The sequence below is a fragment of the Hesperophylax consimilis genome, chromosome 20, assembly GCF_061612785.1.
Source record: "Hesperophylax consimilis isolate HC1 chromosome 20, BYU_Hcon_1.0, whole genome shotgun sequence".
Taxonomy (NCBI): domain Eukaryota; kingdom Metazoa; phylum Arthropoda; class Insecta; order Trichoptera; family Limnephilidae; genus Hesperophylax; species Hesperophylax consimilis.
The window spans coordinates 28,974,688-29,001,877 of NC_142855.1; the positions used below are offsets into that span (position 1 = coordinate 28,974,688).

Sequence of the window (27,190 nt, forward strand, 5' to 3'; positions counted from 1 at the left end):
AAAATTCACAAAGTTTGATATTTTTTTCCCAAATCCCAGCTATTATATCATAAATAAGCCAGAGTCCTGAAGGGTTAGGTTAGGTTAGGTAACAGTAACAACTGTAGGTTGGATAATGTTTTGGAATAAAATAACATGATATCTGTAGTCAATAGCTTTTTATTGTTTGTAATGTAATATTATAAAAAAATGTTAACTTTGATATCGGATCAGGTGGCCAATTTAAGAATTTGTACTAGAAGCAGCCTAATACTGTAAGGTTAGGTTAGGTTGTACAAACATTATGTCAGGTTGCGCAGATGTCCACTATAAGAGTCCAATGGCAGCGGTGAAGTCGAGCAACCTAATGACTGATTTCAGCGATGTTACTGTGGATTCTGAATACCCACGTAAGAATTTTGCCAGTTGGAAGAGGAGTTAGGTTAGGTTGAGTTGCACAAATCTTAGGTAAGGTTGCACAAATCTAAGGTTATGTTGTACAATTCTTATGTCAGTTTGCACAGACGTCTAGGTGAAAAGTACGCCGGTAGTGGGTAAGTCGGGCAGGTAATTGACGACACGTGTGAAGTCGTTGATATTGCAGCAGATACTGAAGCCATTGGCCATGTCGGTGTTCTCCCAGTTGATCCAATTGAATGCTGTGTTGCCGGTGCACTGGTCGGGGCAGAAATCTCTCCCCAGAGTTTGCGCCTCGGCAAGAGTCACGTACGGGTTGTTCAGTCCCAGGAAAGCGGTGGCTCTGCCGGTGCTGGGCTCGTACACTACCTGCAAATGAAAAGTAGCTTTTAATGTGATGGTCACATGTTTTATGGTCAATAGATTGTAACTTAAAGTGTTTTATCTCGAAAAACAGGTGATATTGAAGACCAGGATATCAAGACTCGGTCATTTAGATAGTTGCTCGTACCTAGATTGCATGCTGTTGGCAATGCTTTCACATAAGCTGTACCTATAGTAGATGTGTTCAACAGCACGGAGTAAAGTTACAAGAAGGCTGTAATAACATAACTCAATCAGACAAAAAAATAAGTTAAGCATAATTCTATTCTTTTGCGTACACGAAAAAAATTGATATTGATAATTTATTAAAAATTTCTTCAAATTATTGGTAATCCGGTTAATCTCGGGATTATTTCCTAATAAACTTTTACTAAATTTCCATTTGTCTTAATAAAACAATAACGAAATGCGGACATATAATGATTATTTATTTTTTTGTTTATTTTATTATTTATTATTATGAACACGTGTTCCGACATCGTGATAAGACTTTCGTATTTTACTTAAAGTTTACTGGGAAACCTATCAACTCATTCGTTTAGGGCCTGCAATCTCGTGTTTAAACGGATTACGAATAATTTGAAGAGATTCTTATCTTAAAAAGACCTGCTACACAGCATCTCTCTTAGGCCCTGTCTGGAAAATGTAAAAAAAACTCCTGTGTCGTGCACTGCTCTATGGCCAAAAGCCAAATATGTGCAATTTTCAAGATCAAAATTAAGTTTTGTTTTTCGAACCACTTCAATGGAGTAGTTGCCTCCTCTTCTAAGAAGAAAAACGATATAAAGATGTACAAATCTTCCGGCCACGCATTGTTCTAAAAGTTTCATAACTAAATTGAAAAAAATGGAGTTAAATAGTATCTTAAAATAATTGTCTGTTTTTCCCTTTCTTTATATTTATTATCAGCCTATATTAATCTCTACTTTATTAAGATGTTTCTAATTACTCTCTTAATTGCTCAGTACTGTAACAGAATTATATGTTTGTACACCTACGCATATTGATGATCCAGAAGTTTCAATTGTTCCTATTATATATGACTTATTAACTAATGTTATTCTATTTTCCTTATAATTGATATAACTCGCTCACCAAGCACAAGAACCAGTTTTTTGTTTGGTGAGATTGCGATTGTAAATATATTTTGTACCGATATGTAATTTATGTAATACTACTGTACCTACTTATATCTATATTAAATAAAAAAAATATAATTATTATTTTGTTGCCAATTGAATAAATATGCACACAAACAAATTGCTGTTCCATTTTACAATAGTATGTATTACCTGTTTAGCCTTTACAATTTACTTACTGAAGTTCTTATATGTAAGGGGGTCATTTGGTCAATGACCACCAAAAATATGCAGCAATAATTAATAATTGGATTTGCATGGAATAATTAAAAATGTCGAATTCTGTTGATATCATATTGAGACAAATCGCAAAAAGTGTATATGAATGGCCCCAACCGCACTGCAATTTGTTTCTGTTACAAAACATAAAAATAAAGGGATTAAACGATATTTTAATACGAAAAGTTACAGTTTTTGTGGATGAATCTGTGGTGGCGATAAAAGTAACGTAATATTTTGTTTTCATTGCTTACTTTTAAACTCAACCGACTGACATGGGAGTTAGTGATTTAAATATTCAAAAGAAGAGATTAATAAGCAATCTAACTCTACACTACATATCGACAATTCAATGAGCTTTGTCTTATTAGGAACCAATGATATTCGTATTAAATAAGATAGTGATTAGTAGATACAAATTTGTATATTTTAACAAAAATTTTGAAGTGTGTTTTGTGGATCTTTAGAACTGGCATTAAAAGGTCACGATGAAGCAAAAGAGTCTGATAATCCAGGAATATTCCGTGGTATTATTAACTTTGTTCAGGAAATATTAAAAGAACATTTAGAAAGGTCTTCGAGATTTAAAGGTTTATCTTAGAAGATTCACAATGATTTGTTAGACTCAATTTTAGCAGTATCTAAGGAAGAAATTATACTAGATATACAGAAATTGAAAAACGTTGCAATTCTGTGATGATAGATAAACCAGAAATTGAGATGACGTTAAAAAAGATCTTGAAAAACAAATATAATAACACATCTAATTACAAAGTAGAAGTTAGAACTGAAATAAGAAGAAGGCTAGTATATACCGGTAAAATCTATGTGGGATACCAGAGAATACAAGTAGAGGATGCCCATCCTCTAGTGCAGTACTATCACTGCCTGGGCTTTGGACATACTTCTGTCAGGTGTCTTCATAAAGAAAAGGACAAACCATCGTGTACACACTGTGCTGGTGATCATTCCTACAAAGATTGTGCTAACCAAGATAAAGAACCTAAATGTAAAAACTGTGAGAAAAAAGATGAACTGGAATATTGACATCAGGCATTCTGTAAACGATAAAACGAAATGTAATGTGTATAAAAAAATGAGCTTTTTAGCAAAAGAAAAAAAATAATATTGACTAGAAATAACATTTAACCTGTCCCAAAGTAGATATAGTTTTATTATAATACATATGATTTTTTCTCGTAGAATTTGCTACATTTCAATAAATACAATTTACTTCTTCAAATTTTGCAAATTCACTTTGTGGCACCATTTCCATGATAATCTTTATTTTTTTTAAATCGACATGTTTCGAGAATGGTGTTCTCTTCATCAGGACATAAAATATACAATGTCGATTTAAAAAAATAAAGATTATCGTGGTAAAAAAAAGTGTTTTAATTTATTTCATTAAATACAATTTACGTTATTATTGCCAAACATTACATATTTTTATTTCTACATTATATTAAAGAAAAAAATCACTGTGTAAAAACTCTAAGCTTCCAAACGTCGTTCTATTCTGTTATTGAATATACATTTTCTTACATTGTGGGACTACTTTATTTCCCCCCACTCCGCTGCTATACGCAAGCGAGCATGAGAAGAGGAATCTTCATCCCTGTTTTAGCGTTCGATTCAACCGCCAGTACCTCCACTCTTTCTGCCACCGTCACCGCGTTCTGTATAAATTATAATATTCGTCCTCACAAATAAACTAAATCAATTGTTCAGACACTCGTGTCAATCTCCCATCTCCTGAACACAATTTACGGTTTGGGCAGCCGCCGTAAATTACAAATAAGTACAGCCCTCATACAACCACGCTGCCACAGCATAAATATTGTTATAAAAAATCACATAATAACTAACAAAAATAAAATTATTATGTAGCATTATTTTTTGAATATTAATATCATATCGACATATTAACAGATATAAATATTCTGAAATAACACTAGATGTGAACATACAGAATATTTTGTATTTATTAAGTGTTTATCAAAAAGTACTTGTACCAATTAGCTTCAGATTCAATCACTTTTATATTGTTAAATATTAAACATTAAATTCTTCAATCTATACTTACAACACGTCTGTTGTTAAACAAAACAAGAAAATAATTAATTACCACGGGCTGAAACCTACAAAAGATATTAATTACTGTTAAGGTTTCATAAATCGAGTTATTTATATTGCGCTTACAAGAATACGTGTTAATTATATTATCTATGTATGGGAATTAATCAACCTAACAAAATTATTAAATTTTATTGTTATCTAAAAATGAAATACTTATTTGTAATATTATTTAATGCTGATCGCATGGAAAACCATTATGTACTAACCATATTATACTAACAGCTTTTACTTTAAGAAAATGAATGGTGGTTTATTTGAAAAAAAACAAATGCTTTATCATATTGACTGTTTATTAAATTGTTGTGAGAAAAAAATGTATGTAATTATGTCTTGTATTAATTTGAACCTTATACTGCATTATAAAGAGATATTTCTTATAGAAATATTTCAATATGTAAAATCAACCAAACAACGTATCAGCATCTTATTGTAATTCATAAAATTCAACTACGAATTAGATGGCGCAAATTAATTTTTCTTATATAGATAATGACGACAAAATAGAAAGTAGAAGAGTAAATAATTTAGAAGATTGGATAAAAAAAAACAAAACACAAATACGTCTGATAATCTTGTTTGTATTCAAATAAATATATGATCTCTACAAAAATATTGGGATGTATTGCATATATATATTTACTTAATTGTTTGAAGCATATTGACATTCTAATGCTATGTGAAACATCTATTCAAACTGAAAGTACGTGTATGTACAATATTCCGGGATATAATGCAGGACTGATAAGTCAGGAGGAGGTATTATTTTGTATATAAGAAACAAATTTGAATTTAGACTAAAAACCTTACAATCAATACATTTTGAAAATAAAACAGGAAAGCTCATACTCCAGGACAAAACTAAAGTCAATATAATTGCTATCTATAGATCTCCTAATTTCAGTAAATCATCATTTCTGACGGAATTATCATCATACTTGAGACAATTAATAGTAAGGAAAATATTATCTTCTTGGAGATATAAATCTAAATTTGCTTAATGAACAAGATAATATTGTAACTTCATATGAAAACTTACTTAATAACCATTATTTAACTAAATACATCAATGTAGTAACCAGAGAAGATGTATTAAATGGACAAATTACTCGCACGTGTATTGACCATATATTTGCCAAATTTAGAGGCAAGAAAATAACTGCTTGCGTCTGTGAAAATAATATTGCCGATCATTTTATCACTGCTATTAATATAAAATTTCATAAACGTCAGGTAGACTTTGCAAATAAGTATATTCAAATCATCTCACAAAAGGATATTGATAGATATATTTAAGATTATAACTGGAGTAAGATTATAGAGATTATTTCAGAGATAGAAAAATATGTACCAAAATAAGTAACACTTTTAGTAAAACAAAAAATGTATCTGCAGGAGTTCCACAAGGTTCCATATAGGGACCTGCACTGTATATAATTTATGTAACTATAATGAAAACACTTTTCTCTATTATAAAGATCTAAAAATTGCAATTGAACTCATGCAAATTGACTTTAATGAACTTTGTAAATGGTCACATGATGCAGGACTATTAATGAATGCTAAAAAAACGCATTACGCATTACAAAAATGCGAAGTAATACATATAAGATCACCTAATGCCAAATTTCAAATTAATCCTAAAATTATTTCTCATAATTTTAATTGCATCCATAAAAAATAATTCTATATGTGAAAGCTTAGAATTAGTTAAGGAATATGTCTATCTTGGTGTTACAGTAGATTGTTTTTTCAAATGGGACAAACATATTAAAAAAACTGTAAAAGACTCAGATAAATTGCTGGCAGAATGTACACATTAAATTTTTTCCTATCAATTGAAACACTTAAAATAATTTATATGCCAATGGCAGAAAAAATTATAAGATATGGATTAACAATATGGGGAAATACTACTATAACCAATCTGAAACAAGTCCAAGTTGTACAAAACGCAATTGTAAAATTACTCGTTGTCCCTAATATTTTCAAACAGGGACATAATACACCGTTGCTGTTTCAGAGTGCCAAAATTTTACCTGTTAAGGCTATACTATGGCAAACAAATTATAATTCAGCATATATTTACCCTGCAGCATAGAGAAATAAATAACGGGTTAATAGTTCCAAAATTGAATAATAAGTACGGACAGAGCACGTTTGAATACAACATACCGAAGATATTTAATTTATTAGTCTATGAAAAAGGTTAAATATATGGTGAAAAATTAGCTATCGGAAAAAAAACTGTAATATGTAAGAAAAATTGTATGAAAAAATGTTGATTCTGTAGATTTAAGATGTAAATTATAACTTCTAAAATGTATATATAACTAAACTTTAAGCACCTGTTTACAAGCCAATTCAATTGGCTTAGCAGGACTTGTTTGATGACATGTATTTACTATTTATTAAATAAAAAATAAATAAAAAGTGGATGAGACAACTGAAGGTTCCACCAGAACCCAAATGGTATTTGTGATCAGATATTTGAAAGTCAATGTCATATGTGAACGTTTTTGGAAATTCGTTAACCCAGAGGCTTGCACCGCAGGAGGATTAAAAAAATGAAATATTGAGTTCCCGCGACAGCTGATGTTGACTCGCAATGTTACGACGGTTATGCTCACTAAATCTAATTTTACAAAAAGCTGGTACCATAACGACGGGTTTAAAAGTATTTTTTGCGACCGTTCAATCATTGTCCGTTTTTTTTCAAGATCGCCAAAGCGAAATAATTTTTACATGAAACCGATAAGTTTGTCTGCCAAAGGTAGCCCACTCCAACCGGTGTTGTAATGCCTAATGCAAAATAGCTTTTTTTAACGGACATTTTCAAATGTTATAATTTAATTTTGGAAAAGGAAAATGATCAAATTACTCAAGATAGAATCCACAAGATCAGTCACATCACTCCTATACCTACCTATCCAACGCAACTATCATGGTATATATTTTTGTAGATTTTTAAATTATAGGGGAACTCCGCAATTAATGGTAAAAACATTACATTCAAAGTAATTGTGTTAATAATAAGTGAAAAGAAAAATAAATTTAAATAAACCAATAATGTGCTATCGGCTTCAGAGCAGGTGATTACCGGCAAATTAATTACATATATTGTGCTACCGGCTTCAGAGTAGGTGATTACCGGCGAATTAATTACATATATTGTGCTACCGGCTTCAGAGTAGGTGATTACCGGCGAATTAATTACATATATTGTGCTACCGGCTTCAGAGTAGGTGATTACCGGCGAATTAATTACATATATTGTGCTACCGGCTTCAGAGTAGGTGATTACCGGCAAATTAATTACATATATTGTGCTACCGGCTTCAGAGTAGGTGATTACCGGCGAATTAATTACATATATTGTGCTACCGGCTTCAGAGTAGGTGATTACCGGCGAATTAATTACATATATTGTGCTACCGGCTTCAGAGTAGGTGATTACCGGCGAATTAATTACATATATTGTGCTACCGGCTTCAGAGTAGGTGATTACCGGCGAATTAATTACATAATATATTGTTCTACCGGCTTCAGAGTAGGTGATTACCGGCGAATTAATTACATATATTGTGCTACCGGCTTCATAGTAGGTGATTACCGGCAAATTAATTACATATATTGTGCTACCGGCTTCAAAGTAGGTGATTACCGGCGAATCAATTACATATATTGGCGTTTTTATAATATTCCTCTCTGATTACAAATATTACCTCTTATTCGGTTTTTTCGACTGACCTATTAATTGACCGATTAACCCCAGAGCCGCCTCTCTATCATACAAAGTTTTTGACAGTTTTTCATTAATTATCACTAGCTTTACCCCGCTACGCTTTGCTGTTTCTCAGTCTGTCAGTACAGATAGAAAAACATTAGCGCGTGTTGCTTTTATGTCCAACAGATGTCGCTATTTAAAAGAAACGTGTTTTTACCTCATCTATATAACATATCAAAAATATCAAAAAATACGCAAATTCAATGTCAAAATTTCAAATAAATGTGAAGAACTTTCGGAAATTTAAGATTTTACACAAACGAACGTTTACATTTTTATTTATATATCGGCCCTGGCAAACGCTGTTCTTCCACATACCGCTTTATTTATATATCGGCCCTGGCAAACGCTGTTCTGCCACAGACCGCTTTCTATGCAGGGAAATATTAAAATTTGTGGTTTTTTTTATGACAAATTAAAAAAAAATATATACCATAATTTTTTATTTTTTTTTAGATCTTGTCAACAGCGCCACTAATCGGGTCCAAAACTTTTCTATCTTTCAAGCATACTGACAATACACATTCACAAACTTTCGTATATCTATCAAGCTTATTGACAATAAACATTCACAAACTTTCATATCTTTCAAGCTGACAATACACATTCACAAACTTTCATATATATATCAAGCTTATTGACAATAAAAATTCACAAACTTTCATATCTTTCAAGCTTAATGACAATACACATTCACAAACTTTCATATATCTGTGGTTATCTTGGTGTACAAATAAAAGTCTCGTTCAACTCTGATACAGTGTTAATTTTTAAATTAAAATTGATTTTACAGACGCAATATTTACTCGTTTACTATTCACAATACTATAGAATGCTGGCGATATCTAGGTCAACTTGGCTGGCGGTTTGGAGACGGAATACTGGCGAGTTCCTTCTCGCTGCCGCTTTTATAAGGTAAAGAAGCTTCTCGAACATTTTGGTTGCTATGTAGATATAAAACAAAATTAAAAAGAATAAAAGAACATCCAAGAAGCTTGTTTGGAAAAAAACCGAAACTTCTAGAACTCCGTTCGAATCAAGTAGTGGCGTACCACTACATATCTATCAAGCTTACTGACAATACACATTCACAAACTTTCATATATCTATCAAGCTTACTGACAATACACATTCACAAACTTTCATTGAAATCGGTTTGGCGGTTCAGAGATTAGCGTGTACGAACACAGTGACACGTGATTTGTATATATTAAGAAATAGATAGATATAAATAAACAATTGCGCTTTGACTTACCTTGTAGAACCACAGTGGCACAGGGATCTGTCTTGTTGAAGGATTGAGGTAAATTTCCTTTGGATATCCAGTGTTGTTATTAAATTCAAGGATGCCATAAGTGCCGCTGTAAAACCTTGTGGTGGTGTTTAAGGCTGCGATACGCAACTTCAATCTCTGAAACATTATAATTAATGATGTTAAAAGGTTACTTGCAAGATTCACGTTTTTACAATTCTGTGGTTTTTTGATTTGATAACTAATTCTTCAAAAAAAATTTTTAAAAACTCCTTGGAACCATATTTTTAGGGGGTATTTCACTATGTCGGGCTAAATATCTGACTAGCTAGCCGTTGGCTGGCTTTAAAGATCAGAATAACTTCGTTATTCAACGGCGACCGTTTCACCATTGTTACCGAGCTTCCGGATAGATAACACTCGAAATGGTCTGGCAAACATCGCAAAATGTTTGCAGTTACCCAATCTACTATAACGCCTGTCATGTTTTGCCGCAATGTCAATGGAATGCTAGCGTCAACGCCAATTAATAAGTTTCCCGCCACAGTCCGCACACCGCAAAGGGTGCATTTTTTTGGTTATGTTATATTGATTATCAGGTCATTTTAGATGGATTCGTGTCGAATTAATACATTGTTTCTTATTTTGAACACAATCAAATAATTCAGGATGGATCATACAAGCATTCAAATTCATTCGAGCTCTTAAAACTCGCGGCCTTCGCATCGCCGCCCTTTCACCTGCTTCTGTAAATCAAAAATCTCGGTATCCATAATAATTCGCAACAAAATTCGACTCACTTCTCCGCTGTCAAACTCGGAATGTTTTGACGCCATCTTTGATTCGAGGAATAGCGCCTAACGTGAGGTTCGAGCACTGATTGGTCAAATCGAACTTTAACCCGAGCGTTAGTGTTATTCAGATATAGTGAAAACGAAAAAATGACTAATCCGCGGATTAATGCTTAGTCAGAACATAATCAGAGATAGTGAAATGCCCCCTTAGAGTATTAAATTTGTTTCGTACAATATGCTTCTGTTATCTGTTGTCTGTCTTACTTATAAGATTTAGCATTAGTAAAGTAAGCCCGGGGAACGCCGGAGACTTCAGTTAGTACTGTACATTATTTTTTAATGAATAAACTGTGAAACAACATAATTGAATTTGAACCCGTGACTTCCGGATTCGTAGCCAAGGATCGTAACCACTCAACAAGGGAATCCGTTACCCCGCAGGCTAATTTGTTCGGTTTGGGAACAAACATCTATTATCCGTTGTATCAATTCGCTTTTGAGAACAGCTCATATGATGCCGTGTGAGAAATATGATTTAAACGAGAAAGAGAAAACACAATACTTTATATTCAAATCTAGAAGTTAACCACATAATAACTGAAATGTACACCTCTTTGAAACCAAATGTTCCGACCGCAATTTGAGAAAAATTGTTTTGTGGAATTTGTATTAATTATTTTTATATGAACATCAAGAAATGAGGTGACAGCAACTTTATAATACATTTTCCTAATAAAATGTTTATTTGCTAACAGCGATTTCAGTTCTGTGTTTAGACGAAAATACGGAAGGTAAGCTATTATTTTATTTCAATCAAAATACCTATTTGAATTGTGGGTAAACTTATACTTAGTGATATATCGATTGAAAAAATAACTTCTTTTTTTTTTTAAAGAAAGACAAACATTCCCGGGTTACGAATAAACTGACAATATTTGAAAATCTCCTACTACCACCATAGTAAGCTGAAAATGTTGCTTGTGTTGTGATGGAGGACTTAGCCAGCCGAGGAATTTTGGTTATTTGTTTTTGGGGTGTTATGCCGTGTTGCGCTAACTCCTTCTTTAGCCAACATTTTGGACAGCATTGCAGTGTCCATCATCAGGGCAGATGTGTTATTTGAGGTTGTGGTGAAATGTGAGCTTATGTATGAAGTTGTGATACCGTGTTGCCAGCTCCAACCCTCTGAGCTAACATTAACATAACATTTTTTTATTTAAAGTGGTTTTCTTCGTTTAGCTCTGGTGTAGCCGTCAATTACCGGATACAAAGAACTATTGAGCTTAGCTCCATCAACAAAACAACTTTTGTACTTTATTCCACTTATTTTTTTATTTATTTCTAACACAATGGAATTCCACCACAAATTAACAGTACAAAAAACTAGACCCATTAAAAGCAGCGAAAATAAATAAGTCGAATAAAGTACAAAAGTTATTTAGATTTCAATTCTAATACAATGGAATTCAACCACGAATTAACAGTCCAAAAACTAGACTCATTTTGCACAAATCATTACAAAACAATCAAAAACTTCCGCATCTCCGATGCGAAAAGTGGAAGCATGTGTTATCCGTTTTACGGGTTTATAAACAGTTTCCTTTTGATAAAATATTCTTCGACACGGAGTTGGTTCAAATTATTTAAATACACACACATATTTATATATTTAGAAGCTGGAACCCTTTCAAAGAGATTGATATCAGTATAAAATTATCGGAAAAGCAATACCTTTCTCGTAGCGTAACAAAGCGCAAAAGCAAATATTCCCGGATTACAAATAACCTGACAATATTAGAAAATCTAACTAAGATTACTTATAAACTTCCATCACAGTGGAAAATGTTGCTTGTGTCATGATGGAGGACTTAGCCAGCCGAAGAATTGAATTCACGACGCCTATGACCCAGACTGCCACATTTCCACTGTAATTTTTCATAGAAAGATGTATATTTATTGTTTTGGTGTTTAATTCGTAGAACTCCATTTAATTTTTTTAAATAAATTTAAAATAAATCAAATTTAATAATTTTATAATTATTATAAAGTTCGGCAAGTATTTCTGTTATTTTTACAGTTTTTAATGTGACAGCTGTTTCGGCTTTTGAGGCCATTATCAAACTGTGGGTATGTCCACACGGCGACGACTTATTTATTTGATTTTATTTATCCCCACCCATTTAAATTTCTATAATGTTCAAAAATGATTCATTAAGAATTGGAATAACCAAAATATTTGGGAATCCAGCAGTGTTTGCACACCTGTTAAAATTAATGGCCTAAGGGTTTTCTTAATTGTTGGTACGTGGGTGATTATGTTAAGGAATTATATTTTTTGGGTTTTTTGAAAATATTAAGCAGGGGAGAAATGATCATTTTTGGTTGATTTTTAATTAGGGTTATGTTTGGATCATTAGTTCTTTTATTTATCTCTAATTGTTCTAGTAAATTTAATCTAAAACCCTTTCTTTCTATGTGTAAAGGTTTAGGCTCGTTGTTGTCAAGCGGGACGTGGTTTTTCTCTACATTAAAAACTGTAAAAATAACAGAAATACTTGCAGAACTTAATAATTATTATTACATTATTAAATTTGATTTATTTTAAATTTATTTAAAAAAATAAAAAATTAAATAAAAATAAAAATAAAAAATAAAATAAAATAGAAAGATGAGCTGCAAAACCCTTCGGGCGTTTAAAAATAATGTATCGTATTATTTTAAAATGTAACTTATGTATATACTTATATAAAACTTAAATAAATTTGCGTACTTATCTATCTGACCGGTCAGTGGTTGAGTGGGCATAGCGCTTGGGTCTCACCCGAGCGTCGCGTGTTCGATTCCTCGGCTGGCTAAGTCCTCCATCACAACACAAGCAACATTTTCGGCTTTCTGTGGTGGTAGTAGGAGATTTTCAAACATTGTTGGGTTATTCGTAACCCGGGAATGTTTGTCTTTCTTTAAAAAAAAAAAAAAATCTTCTATATATATATATATATATAAATCTCGTGCACGGTGTTTGTGGTCGCACTCCTCCTAAACGGCTAGACCGATTTTATGAAATTTTTATGTGTAATTGATAGGTATGACAATAGGTTGTAAAGTATATTTCATACCGTTAGGTGATTAGGGTGTCTCTATCCAGAATTTTTATCTGTCTTTTTTTGACAAATAATATTTTTTGTGTTCTTTTATTATTTGGCATTAAAAAATATCTATAACCTTAAATTTTCACCCCCTTACCCCCTCCCTACCATTTTGCCGTGATCGTAATCGTGATTATAGTATTTATGTTTAAAAAAATTAACAGTCGTTCATATTTCAGACAGAAAGAAATTATTTAAGTTGTTGAATAACAGATGGCTCTGCTTTTGCCTCATTGAACAAGTCATTCACGAGAAGCGTCGTGACATTTTGACATTTCATTTGGCATTTGTTATGTATCATGTATCACTGTGTGCATAATTTTGAACGATTTATTTTAATTTATCTATTTGTGGGTGTTGGCACCTAGCATCGTACTACCTACCTTCTATCCTTTGTAAAATTATTGTGGCCTATCTACCCAACCCCTCTCCTCTCCTATGCCGACGTTAGATGAGTTAAAATATTCGTCCTGTCAACATCGTTTGATTACGGAGCCCCCTTTATCGACCGTGTCGAAAATCAAAGCCATCGTGAGCTCGCGCATTGTGAAATTTGTGAATTGTTGTGAACCAGTGCAAAGAAGGATTGAAAACCGTGGAAGAATAGAAAAGGGTAAGTCGGCATTCAGAACTTTTCCAATCCTATTATTCCGCGTTGCGACGGTGCTATATCCGTCCCCAACAGTGGGCGCGTATTACAGTGAACAAAGCCAGCAAGATGCAAGGGGGCCCATTCTGGGCCGTTGAACGAATAAAGCAACAAATATGCAAAATAGTAGAGCAGAAATAACAAACATACAAATCCAACAAGATACCGAAACTGTGCGTGTGAGCATGTCGCAATTGCATAAATCTGAATCTCAAGAGGCACGGAGGTGAACAAAATTAATTTCTTTTTTTTTGCTTAAATCTCGGCACACCATGTTTTTCACATGGACATAATTAGCATGTTCTCGCGTGGGCAAACCATCGAGCTTATTTGTTTTAGCTAAAGACGGACTGACTAAAAATATTGTACACAATTGCTCTTCGAAATTAATGTTGATTTACTTTATTTCATTTTCCTACTTTACGATATAAAATATAATTATTTTTTTTACTTTTCATTTAACTTTTAAAAGATCGAACATTGAATTAAGAAAATGAATAGTTGGCGTTTTTTTTTGTTTTGATTCGCGGTCATCGTCTTCAGTGCTCCATTTATCTTTCTGCCATAGATCCCACCTCTACACACTTACAATACATTCGTTATTTTTTATATTAAAATTATATAACAACCGAAATATTCACTATAAATAATTAATATGACAGAACAACGTTTGTCGGGTCAACTAGTATCACTACAAAATCATTTAACAAATGCAATTAAAAAAAAAATGAAGCAAACAAATCTCAGTATTAGAAATTATCGAGGAACAACTCACAACCATTTCATTCTTGATTTTTTTTTTGTACTGTATATTTAATCAACCACCATAACATGGGCATGCGCCTAGCTTGGTGGTTTTAACATACCTAAAAACTGTAAAAACCAATAAAAACACTGAATAAAGAAAAAAAAATCTCATATGAACTAATAATTCTTCATTCAATTTATCAATTTGTGGATCGACACAAATTAATACATATTTTTTAAATTCAGGAAACACTATATTATAATTATTGATTTTTTCTCTTCTCTGAGAAAAATTCAATTTACAGTTTTTCTTCTATCTTTAATAGTTACCGAGATAAAGACGTAAAAATGCGAACAAGTTAATTGCACGACTAGGTTTTGTTTATCGTGAATTTCAGTGCAACTTACTATAAAACTTTAGTAGAGCAGTAACTTTTTATGTGTTTTTACCAATGTTGAACTTATGAACCAAAATTAGGTTGAAAATTGAAAAGGAGATAGGTAGGTATAGCGTTTTAAACTTTCTTAGAATTAATTATTATTTATAGAAATTTTATATCTTGAAATTCGTAGTGCGGGCGTAATAACAATATTTAAACTAATTTTATCAGCTAAATTTCGTCTAATTAAATAACATGTTTTTAAGAACTAAATAAAACCGTAAATTGGATTACACACCTGCTGTACTGGTATAACGCGAGACCACATTTCCTGAGAAAATTTTTTCGTTTTCTTAGCTTGCTTACATTTGGATATTTGTTTTTGTTTTTACTCCCCATTTTCAATTATGGACCTATAAAAACTCATTATTAGTAATTATAAATACAAACGGAAAGCATTTTTCCATGAGAAATAAATCATTTACTCAGGTAAACACGGAATAAAGACATTTCGAAATCTCAAAATTTTGAGATTTAAAAAATGAATCAGTAAAAAACGAAGTTTTTTTGCTATAAATACATATGTTTTATCAATAAATATATATCTAGATTTTACTAAATAATAAATCTTCCACCCCAGGGACTAGATTCACCCACGCAAACAGCTGAGCCAAATCCTAATTTGGTACGGCCGACATTTATTGCGTATATTAACTGTCATTCAATTTCAGATAAACGCGTATATGTTCACTTCTGTGCCACCAAAATGCGTTATCATCGACAACGAGTCTATATTCCGAGTTTCAGCTCGATTGGATGTTGGGTAGTTCATAAATACTTTCAAAAAAACGAAAGTGAATTTCAAATAGATAATATCAGAAAGAAACACAAGCTTACCCTCACGGTTTGAGAACTAAAAATACCCCTTGCTAAAATTATGTCACCAGGAAAGAAACCGTTAAAAACACTGGCACGGATCTGACATCTGTTCGTTGCCGCTCTCCGCGGGCTTCTGAAGAAATACAAGAAATCAATACAATGTGTCACTCGAAAAATTATTAAGTAAGCGCCTAAGTGGATTTTAATTTTTAGAAAAAAATTAATAAAAACGGTTAAAAAGTTAATCAAGTCAAGTGGTAGCAAATAAACCTAGTCATAAAACAGTATTTTTAAAAAGTTGTTCTTTATACGAGTTTATAGTAAACTCATGAAAAAGAAATCAATTTACTTGTTAACGCTTATATTTTTCATGACGTAAAACCAAGCGGTAGAACAAGATTTGATGTATTCATAGTATATTTTGGTATTTATAACTTATACCGATTCGTAGTAAAGATTAATCTAAATAGTGCTTTCACTTATAGCTTCACCTTAACACAGAATTACGAATACCGCACATTCCTCAATAATCTCCTAGCCCAATTGATGATCTAATGGAGGGAAAATTAGTTATATCTCAAATATTTTTTCTACGGTATCCCCAATTGGGGTAGATACCTATGCGGTTGGGGTTTAAATGTATATGAATTATTACATAAACCAATACACCTGCACAAGCACCGCAGACGAAAACATTTCTAGGTCGAAACGCAAACCAATTAATGCTATTAATTTGTATTATTTTCACAGTAAACACCTTAACAAGAGTTAGACGACAATTCTTTAGTCTTTACTTAAACGGAAATATTTTTGTTTTGTTTAAAATGGAAACCTTTAAAACATATCAGTTTAACCGGCTAAATCAGCCATTTAACTAGTTCATTTGGCGCCACTTATAATCGTCGTTTTTTTTCCATCAATCTTTTTTTATTCTCTAACGGGGGCAGCTACCAGACCTCTTTAATTGCTAATTAAAAGAGGTCTGGCAGAGTTAAATTTGAATTTAGAGTCTTGCTAAGTTAAATTTATACCTCATTTAAAACAGCAAATGGTTTGAGACCAGACTATGTTGTTGTTTTCTAACAAATTAATTGAATGTAGAATTATCAATATAATCTCCATGTAAATGTGATCAAAATCTGTAATGATGGATGGCAGCTTAAGATTATTCCTATAAACTTAAAACGGAAACATGCTAACATGTTCAGTATGGTTAGATGGAAGGAAAATGGATGTTAGTCGTACCGTCAAATACCTGGGACATATTATCACAGACGACCTGAAAGACATCGAGGATATGGAAAGGCAAAGAAGAGCGATATCCGTTAGAGCAGGTATGCTGTCAAGGCGTTTTCATTTTTGCAGTACAAACGTGAAAAAGTTACTATTCAACGCATTCTGTGCTTCGCTGTACACGTCAGAACTGTGGGTGGATTACACTACATCCCAATGGCATAAGCAAAAGGTCGCTTACAATAATGCTTATCGCCAACTATTCCGCCTACCGAGATACTGCAGCGCCACGGAAATGCTCCTGGAGGGACGAGTACACTCTTTCAGAGAGCTTCTCCGCCATCACATGGGAAGCTTATGGAGCAGACTACACCAATCAAGTAACAAAATCATCACGATGAAAAAATGAAATATTTACACTCAGTCAATCATAATGGCATAATAGAGAAAAATGTTCAGATTTTTTTCCCTGTCTATGAGGTTTTTTATCCAGTTAATAATTTTACTCGTCTGCACACATAAATGTAACGTATTATCATATCAGTATTGCAAATACAACATTCAGATGGTAATAGTAATAAGGCCAAATGAGCCGCAATACTAGTTAGTAAGACACATGAAAGGATATTGTTATAAGCCTTAGCTAGTTAGAGAATTACGGAATAATCCATAAAACACATTAATATAACGTAAAATCAGTTTTGTAAATACAACCATCAGATGACAATAGTAATAAGGCCAAATGAGCCGCAATACTAGTTAGTTAGACACATGAAAGGGTATTGTTATAAGCCTTAGCTAGTTAGAGGATTACGAAATAATCCATAAAACACATTAATATAACGTAAAATCAGTCTTGTAAATACAACCATCAGATGACAATAGTAATAAGGCCAAATGAGCCGCAATACTAGTTAGTTAGACACATGAAAGGGTATTGTTATAAGCCCTAGCTAGTTAGAGGATTACGAAAGAATCCAAAACACATAAATTTAACGTAAAATCAGTCTTGTAAATACAACCATCAGATGACAATACTAATAAGGCCAAATGAGCCGCAATACTAGTCAGCTAGAAACATGAAAGGGTATTGTTATAAGTCCTAGCTAGTTAGAGGATTACGAAAGAATCCATAAAACACATTAATGTAACGTAAAATCAGTCTTGTAAATACAACCATCAGGTGGTAATAGTAATAAGGCCAAATATCCTAACAATCTTAAGGCCACCTATCTTAACAAACGGATCTTTAGAGCATAGGCATCAGGTGTAAAAAATGCTGTACTTGTTCTACCAGTATTTCGATGGAAGATGCTCCGAGGAACTGCGTTATTGATCCCTTTATCACTAGTGCATAGTCTGGATACACGCTAAACGCGCGCACACGTTTTTACGCTGCCAACATTTATTCGACCGGTCGGTGGCCGAGTTGACATCGCGTTTGGATCCCACCCAAGCGTAGTGTGTTTAATTCCTCGGCTGGCTAAGTCCTCCATCACAACACAACATTTTTCAGCTTACTGTGGTGGTAGTAGGAGATTTTCAAATATTGGCAGGTTATTCGTAACCCGGGAATGTTAGTCTTTCTTTAAAAAAAAAATAAAATAAAAAGTTTTTATCCGTTTGGACATTCCAAACTATTTTAGTAGCTTATGTAAATGCATAGATAAAGCTAGAAATTATAAAGGCACAGTATGACTCGGACAATTCTATGGGAGGGGGGAATAAACACATAAGTCAATTTTTTCATTTTTTTTTTATTTGTCCATCGTGAACTATGTAACCATGTTCACAAGTGTTCCAAAACACACACGTCTAGGAACTTTATTATGGATAGTGTTCTCACTGATCCTTATCACACGAAATAATTGACTACAGAAATGGGGGAGAATAAACACATAAGTCTGACTTATGTGCTTTGGAACACAAAATATTTTTAAGACTGGCAAGGTCTATGACTTATTTGACATTTCTCTATGGTAACCGAACTGTCATTGTTCGCGCGTTTTTGGTGTGTTGACGTATAAACAGAAACATTTTGAGGAAACTATTAATACTATTTATCCTATTTACTGTCAAGTGTGGTGAATATTATTTTACAATGGGAAGTAGAAGCAAAAAGATGGTTAAGTTAGCGATGGAACAGAACAGAGGACTTACTAAAGGTAAATATATTTTTTGTTCATAACCTAATTTTGACATTCATGATATTTTTTGATACGTGATATTTTTTTCATAACATACTCTGTTTTAAAATGAGATGGCCACTTTGAATTCTAAATAAAACAAAATTACATATTTTCAACAGGTCCTGCAACAATAATGGATGAAGCGCGGGTCACGAGAGACAATCTAACAGTATTAGAAGAACCAGTAATGGATGCTGTAGCAATCACTTCTCGACATTTGGAAAATGATATCTCATTGTTTGATTTCGATGATTCAGTCGAAGATCCAAACTTTGAACCTCCACCTGAGTCAGATGGGTCCATAATATCATCACGAGCGACTCCAAATGTGGAAAATTTTAGTGTTACTCCTACTCAGGGAAAACATTCACGAAAAATTAAAGCAGACAGGAAAAGTTAACGCAATTCTGGAAAAGAATATCACACTCTTTCGGGAAAACTTCGTAAAGCCCGAAAAATGACACCTTTACCAAATTGTAGGTTAAAATGTAAATCAAAAATACCAGAAGACAAGTGCACTGATATTTTTAACGAATATTGGGGATTACAAAGTTTTAACAGAAGAAGTTCATTCGTAGCTTCATCGATAACTATGTATGATAAAGCCACAAGCAGACCGAGAGCTGGAAACCCAGATGATGAGAAAGTACGACTTAAAACTTATAAATATTTTTTAGGTGTTGACGGGGAAAAAATAAATGTTTGTAAGGGCTGTTTTTTGAAAATCCTCGGAGAAACGGACAATTTCGTGAACTTAGTGGCTTTAAAGAAAAGAAGTTCAGTTGGTGGATTGCAAACATCCGACAATAGAGGCTTGCAGGCTCCTAAAAACAGATGGGGTGAGGACAAAATGGAAGAAATACGGACCCATTTAAAGCAATTCCCGGCTTACGAAAGCCACTATACTAGAAGGCAAAATAACAAGAAATACTTGCCGAGTAACTTATACATCAACATTAATATCTGACATTTTCTAAAACAGCCAGAGGGCAGCCGTCAGAGGACCTTAATCTCAAATTACATTCATGCCAAGGAATTTATCAAAAAAATCAAGGCTTATCATGCCTCTGTCCCACTATAGCACACTCCAAAAGCATCAAATATCTTGGAATTGAAATTGATGATAATCTCCGTTGGAACTCACATATAGATGTAATTACAAAAAAACTAACCAGGTACATATACTTCTTTAGAAACATTCGCAATATCCTCAATATAAACGATATTAAAAAAGTATACTATGCTTTGTGTCAATCACAAATAGAGTACGGAATAACTGGATGGGGGTCTGCCTTGAGCACTCACACAGAGCGGCTCAATATAGCACAAAAAGGAGTATTAAAGACTATACTGAAAGTTCCGCTTAGAACTCCGACAGAAGAAATATTCAAAAACTTCAATGTTTACAATGTACAGAAACTATATTCAAAAAATATTTTATTTAAACTGAAAAAAAAACATATCCGAATACTCCACTGCCCAACATAAATACACAACCAGGGCAAAAAGCGAAAATATCCTGATTACTCCCAGTTTGAACACATCCTTTGGACAGAGAAATAATAAATTCCATGCTATAAAATTGTTCAATGCTCTACCAAATGAAACCAAAAAAATAAACGAAATGAGTATATTTAAAACAAAAGTCAAAACATGGCTTAGAGATCAAAGTAATAATCAACTTACAAACATTATGAAGACAATGTAAAGACAATTCAAAACTAAATACAAAAATTTAAGAAAAACTACAGGCCGCCTCAGAACAGGAAACCCTAGTGAGGACTGTGAAAAAAATACAAAAAATATACTTATATTATACTTTAAACCTACATAATAATGTACGAAATGTACAAAGCGGAATACATAAATCCAGTGTCAATTCGTTACTATAGAGAAGAATTCCACAGAATGAAACTTTCGTTCAAAAAACCCAAACAAGATACCTGCTATGAATGTGACAAATATAAATTAAAAATTGAGTTGACACAGAATGAAGAGGAAAAGGGAGAAATAATCAAAGAGCGGGACACCCATCAAAAAGCTGCAGATTACAGGTATACGAAAGAGTCCAGATTCGGCATTAGCAAAAGAAGATACTTCCGTAAAGTGCTTGACTTTTGACCTGCAGCAGTGTCTTCCGACACCATCATTAGCATCTTCGGTAGCTTTTTATAAACGACAATTATGGACGTTTAACTTGACAATCCATGACAATGCAACTCGTGAGGCAACATGCTACATGTGGCACGAGTCCATAGCTGGCCGAGGTGCAAATCAGATCGCTTCGTGTTTATTTAAACACCTCTCCGCGTTACCACCACGTATCAAAAAAGTTATTTTGTACTCTGATACCTGTGGAGGACAAAATAAAAACTCTCATGTTGCTGCAATGCTCACAGCTATCTTGCAGACAATTCCAGTTGAAACTATAGAACATAAGTTCATGGTCTCCGGCCACTCTCATATGGAAGTTGATAGTGACCATGCAGTTATCGAAAAGAAGAAGAAAAAGCTAAGTTCCCAGATTAACCACCCATATGACTGGTATCAGTTAGTTCGAGGATGTGGGAATCGATTTAAAGTTGTAGAAATGGCTCAGAGAGACTTTTTAATGTTTTCATCACTGCTTAGAGGGCCACTGGTTTTAAGAAAACGAGATTCAGAAGGACAGCCTTTCAAATGGCACGAGGCTTGCTGGTTCCATTATGATAAAAACTTTGGAATTATTGGGTACAAAAAAAGTTTTGCCGACGAAGAACCGTTCCAAACATTAAGTTTAAAAAGACGTAACACTGCAGGGTTACCACAAAATTTTGTATTCCCGATTATTAATAATAATCCAATACCTATAAGTATGGAGAAAAAAAGGGACATTCTTTCAATGTTGGATTTAATTCCCACAATATTTCATGATTTTTATCGACAACTTCCTTCAATTAATGCGCCAGATCAAGATCCAGACCTTGTTGATGCAGAAGATGATTAATCGTCGTACTTCAAATTTTATTATTGCAGTTTTATTATTCACCATTTTCATTTCTGCTATGGCTGCCACTGACTATTTTTATCACGACTTATTTTTTTAAACACAAATCTACCCTAACAAAGTGTTGAAATTATACTAATTGGTGTAGGTCACCAATTTTATTGAAAAATATTAATAAAACTACCTTGTGTATTGTATTTTTTAAACACAAATCTACCCTAATAAAGTGTTGAAATTATACTAATTGGTGTAGGTCACCAATTTTATTGAAAAATATTAATAAAACTACCTTGTGTATTGTATTTTTTTAAACACAAATCTACCCTAACAAAGTGTTGAAATTATACTAATTGGTGTAGGTCACCAATTTTATTGAAAAATATTAATAAAACTACCTTGTGTATTGTATTTTTTTAAACACAAATCTACCCTAACAAAGTGTTGAAATTATACTAATTGGTGTAGGTCACCAATTTTATTGAAAAATATTAATAAAACTACCTTGTGTATTGTATTTTTTTAAACACAAATCTACCCTAACAAAGTGTTGAAATTATACTAATTGGTGTAGGTCACCAATTTTATTGAAAAATATTAATAAAACTACCTTGTGTATTGTATTTTTTTAAACACAAATCTACCCTAACAAAGTGTTGAAATTATACTAATTGGTTGTAGGTCACCAATTTTATTGAAAAATATTAATAAAACTACCTTGTGTATTGTATTTTTTTAAACACAAATCTACCCTAACAAAGTGTTGAAATTATACTAATTGGTGTAGGTCACCAATTTTATTGAAAAATATTAATAAAACTACCTTGTGTATTGTATTTTTTTTTTGTTGTACCTAAACACATAAGTCATATTTTTTTAGTCATTTTGTTTGTTCAATTACACATAAGTCGAAACTTTTCATGATTTACATTACTTATGTAAATATTACGTTGTTGTAATTGAGAGTGACTCATTGGATAAAACAAAACAGAAAAAAAAATTAATGGGTTCTTTGGAAAAAAAAATGAGAGACAGAAAAAACTGTCTCCTGGAAAGTAAGCTAATTTGACTTATGTGATTATTCCCCCCTCCCATAGAATTGTTCAGTTGGTGGTGTTACAGCTGTACGCTTCAGAAACCACAGATTTCATAAATGGAATTTAACTTTGGTGAGTATATCCCATCAAATCAACGATCTTCAAATCTAGAAATCGGGCCCAATGTCGGCTGTGCATACGTTTAACAGTTATCGTACAACAGTTGAATTGAAAACTGGCAAGTTGTTTTTGCTTCACTTGTAAAACTAACATATCTTGCAAGTGCAAGGACGATGTAATGAATTTGTTCCACCACACAGTTGAAATATAAATACATACTGAAAATATCTAGTATGTATATGTTCTACTTTATTTATATGTACTTTAAATTATAAAATAATGGCTATCAAATAATAAACTAACTCATGATTTGGCAAAAGAACATTATTAAAAAAATATTTTCTTTTTACTATGGTATTAAAATTATTGAAAAAGCAAAAAAAAAATGTTTGGTGTAACTTACAAAAATACAATTTTTTCGTAAATAAAAGAAAATTTCAACCCAAAAGAAACAGATAACGTAAAGTTCCATCTTGGATACAAGAAGATTATAACAAGATTACCTCTTCCAGTCTTTCCCAATTGCCTCCGCTAAACATTTCCCACTGCGGAGCCACGTTCACGAAGTTATAGGTCGCTCTCTGCGAAGGAGAGAACACAAAGTCGGTTTTGGCGGCTAGGCGTCCTCGAGCAAGGAAGTGCGTGCCATTGATGTAATCGTCGCCGGCACCAATGCCAAGGATGGCATTTAACGATTCGTTCTGTGAGTTAGGTTTATACAAGTCGTTCACGCTCAGGCCGGGGAAGAAGGCGCCCTCTATGAACAAAGAAGACAAATTCATTTGTAAAGGTTCCCACTCTGTAGATTAAAAAGCATATAGATATAGATTAGAGACTTTTTGTTTATTTGTTACCAACACCCCTGCAATAAGTCACCCCAAGTGGATGGCTACGTTTGGTGATAAAGCAGGGGTGCCCGGGTTCATGGGGTAAGGTTACTCTAGGTCGGATTGTCGGTAGATACATTGCCCACCTACTGCGATACGGGTTGGATCGGAAGAGACTGGTTGAGAAAGTTATTTTTAGCTCTCCAGCAGAACTCTCTCGACCTATTGCTGTGCACCGCAGTGAAAGGGATGGATCCATACCTGCGTCTCTCCTGGATTCCCTGATCCCCAGATTCCTACCCACCCCTCATACCATTTCTCTCCCAGGACTTCCTATCCTTTATTTCCTTATTGTTTTTTAAAAATCCTTAAAATATAAGATAAAAGTTCAAATAAAGATGAATACATTAGCTATATAGCACTATGTTCAGTTTATATGTCTCTATGTTCAAATTCAGAGGTAAATACAGATAAATTCATTGGCTATATAGGAATATAATTAGTTTATATGTCTTCATATTAAAATGTGGGTGAATTTATTGGCTATATATTTTTTTATTTTTTTTATTTATTTATTTTTTTATTAATACCCCAAACTAGGCGAATGCCCGTATTATGGTGGTAATAAATAAAAAATAAAAAAAATAAAGAAATCATAAGAAAATATAAAGAAAACATATAAAATAAAATATAAACACAATTATTTTTGTTGTTGGTGAATTTATTGGCTATAGAGCACTATAATCAGTTAATATGTCTCCATATTAAAATTCAGAGGTAAAATACAGATAAATTCATTGGCTGTATAGCAATATAATTAGTTTATATGTCTCCATATTAAAATATGGGTTGAATTTATTGGCTATAGAGCACTTTAATCAGTTAATATATTAAAATTCAGAGGTAAAAAACATATTAATTCATTGGCTATATAGCACTATAATCACTTTATGTGTCTCCATATTCAAATTCACAGGTAAAATACAGATGAATTCATTGACTATATAGCAATATAATTAGTTTATGTGAATTAATAGGTGAATTTATTGGCTATATAGCACTATAATCAGTTTTTATGTCTCCATATTCAAATTCAGAGGTAAAATACAAATGATTTCATTGGCTATATAGCACTATAATCAGTTTATATGTCTCCATATTCACATTCAGAGGTAAAATACAGATAAATTCATTGACTATATAGCAATATAATTAGTTTATGTGAATTTATAGGTGAATTTATTGGCTATAGAGCAATATAATCAGTTAATGTGTCTCGATATTAAAATTCAGAGGTAAAATACAGATAAATTCATTGGCTTTATATCAATATAATTAGTTTTTATGTTTTCATATCAAAATATGGGTGAATTTGTTGGCTATATAGTACTTCAATCAGTTTATTTGTCTCCATATTCAAATTCAGAGGTATGATTTTTTTTAAATGAGGTCATTTAATATTCAACTCGAACGCCAATCACTTAACTCATATTCTAGTTATTGATGGTTAAAAAACCCACACAGCATCCCCAAAGATGACGTAGGCTGTGTGGAACTAATGCAAAAATACGTTTTTTTTTTAAACTTACGTTCGAAACTAATAATAGGTACATTATCCATGTATTTAGCATTATTGGCGTTCTGGTCGTAAATCACATAAGACACCTCGGCTCTATTCTCGTGGAAGCAGATAGTCATGATGGTGTGCGCCTTGCCTGCGGCGGTCAGACCCACGGTGATGATGGTGCCTCCATTATTGTACCCGCAGCTGCCCCCCTTGACCATGGTGGTCACAGGGTTAGCAGTGCAGTTCACATCGGAGAAATTGAACGTGCTGGTGGGCCAGCTCGGCGCCGAGAACATAGTTCCTCCTGTGCAGACGAATTGCTGAAAATAACATCGAGTTATAATAGTTTTTGAAGTTAATGCCAGAAGCAAACTCACTTAGCTATCACACATAAAACTATTAATGGTTGGATTAATGGAAAGCTTCAAATAATAATTGTAATTCACTGACAAAAGAAACTCACTTAGCTATCACACATACAACTATTAATGGTTAGATTAATGGAAAGCTTCTAATAATAATTGTAATTCACTGACAAAGGAAACTGACTTAGCTATCACACATACAACTATTAATGGTTAGATTAATGGAAAGCTTCAAATAATAATTGTAATTCACTGACAAAAGAAACTCACTTAGCTATCACACACAACTATATGGTTAGATTAATGGAAAGCTTCAAATAATAATTGTAATTCACTGACAAAAGAAACTCAATTAGCTATCACACATACAATGATTAGATTACCCAAACATGCTTCACAAATTAAATAAATACCATTCCGGTAGTCGAATAGTAAGTTCGTGAATGATAATCACTTCATGTAGAATCATGAAATACACATTTTTACTGCTAAACAAACTACATTATATTGATTTTGATTCGATTGCGTATCTCATTCCAATATTGAAATAATGCGTCAAGTCCTTCTCGGACGTCCCCGACTTCTCCCGGATCTACCATTCGAATCGTTCACTAAATACTCCTGGCACTAATAAGAACAAACTAATTGTGTTGTATGAATGCAATAGGACGCATACGGGACAAACAATGAAACATTAATTTGTATATGTATAGAAAATAAATATCTTTTGTCTATGATTCAAAATTATAATGCTAAATAATAAAATATGTACAGATCCTAAATCTAAAATATTAATTAGACTGTTAGATAATCAGGAACCGTTGACAAAATGCTATCTGGTACGGGAATTAATTGTAATTAAATAAGTAACATTAAAAATAAAATAAAATAAACTACTCACGGCTTCCACCGGGCTGCCAATCGCTAAGGGATGGTCCAATTTGCTACCGGGGCAAGCCAT

The 27,190-nt window shown here is 32.9% G+C and overlaps 1 protein-coding gene across 1 annotated transcript; it reads right to left on the minus strand.

Moving 5' to 3' along the window:
* Positions 1 to 150: 150 nt before the first annotated feature.
* On the minus strand, positions 151 to 27,190 carry LOC149414503 (salivary endonuclease-like). The gene is made up of 5 exons (XM_089644207.1): positions 27,131 to 27,190; positions 25,887 to 26,184; positions 23,974 to 24,227; positions 9,317 to 9,472; positions 151 to 765 (listed from the first exon to the last, which is right to left on the minus strand). The coding sequence occupies exons 1-5, from the start codon at positions 27,188 to 27,190 to the stop codon at positions 508 to 510; spliced, it is 1,026 nt and encodes a 341-aa protein (XP_089500333.1). The 3' UTR covers positions 151 to 507.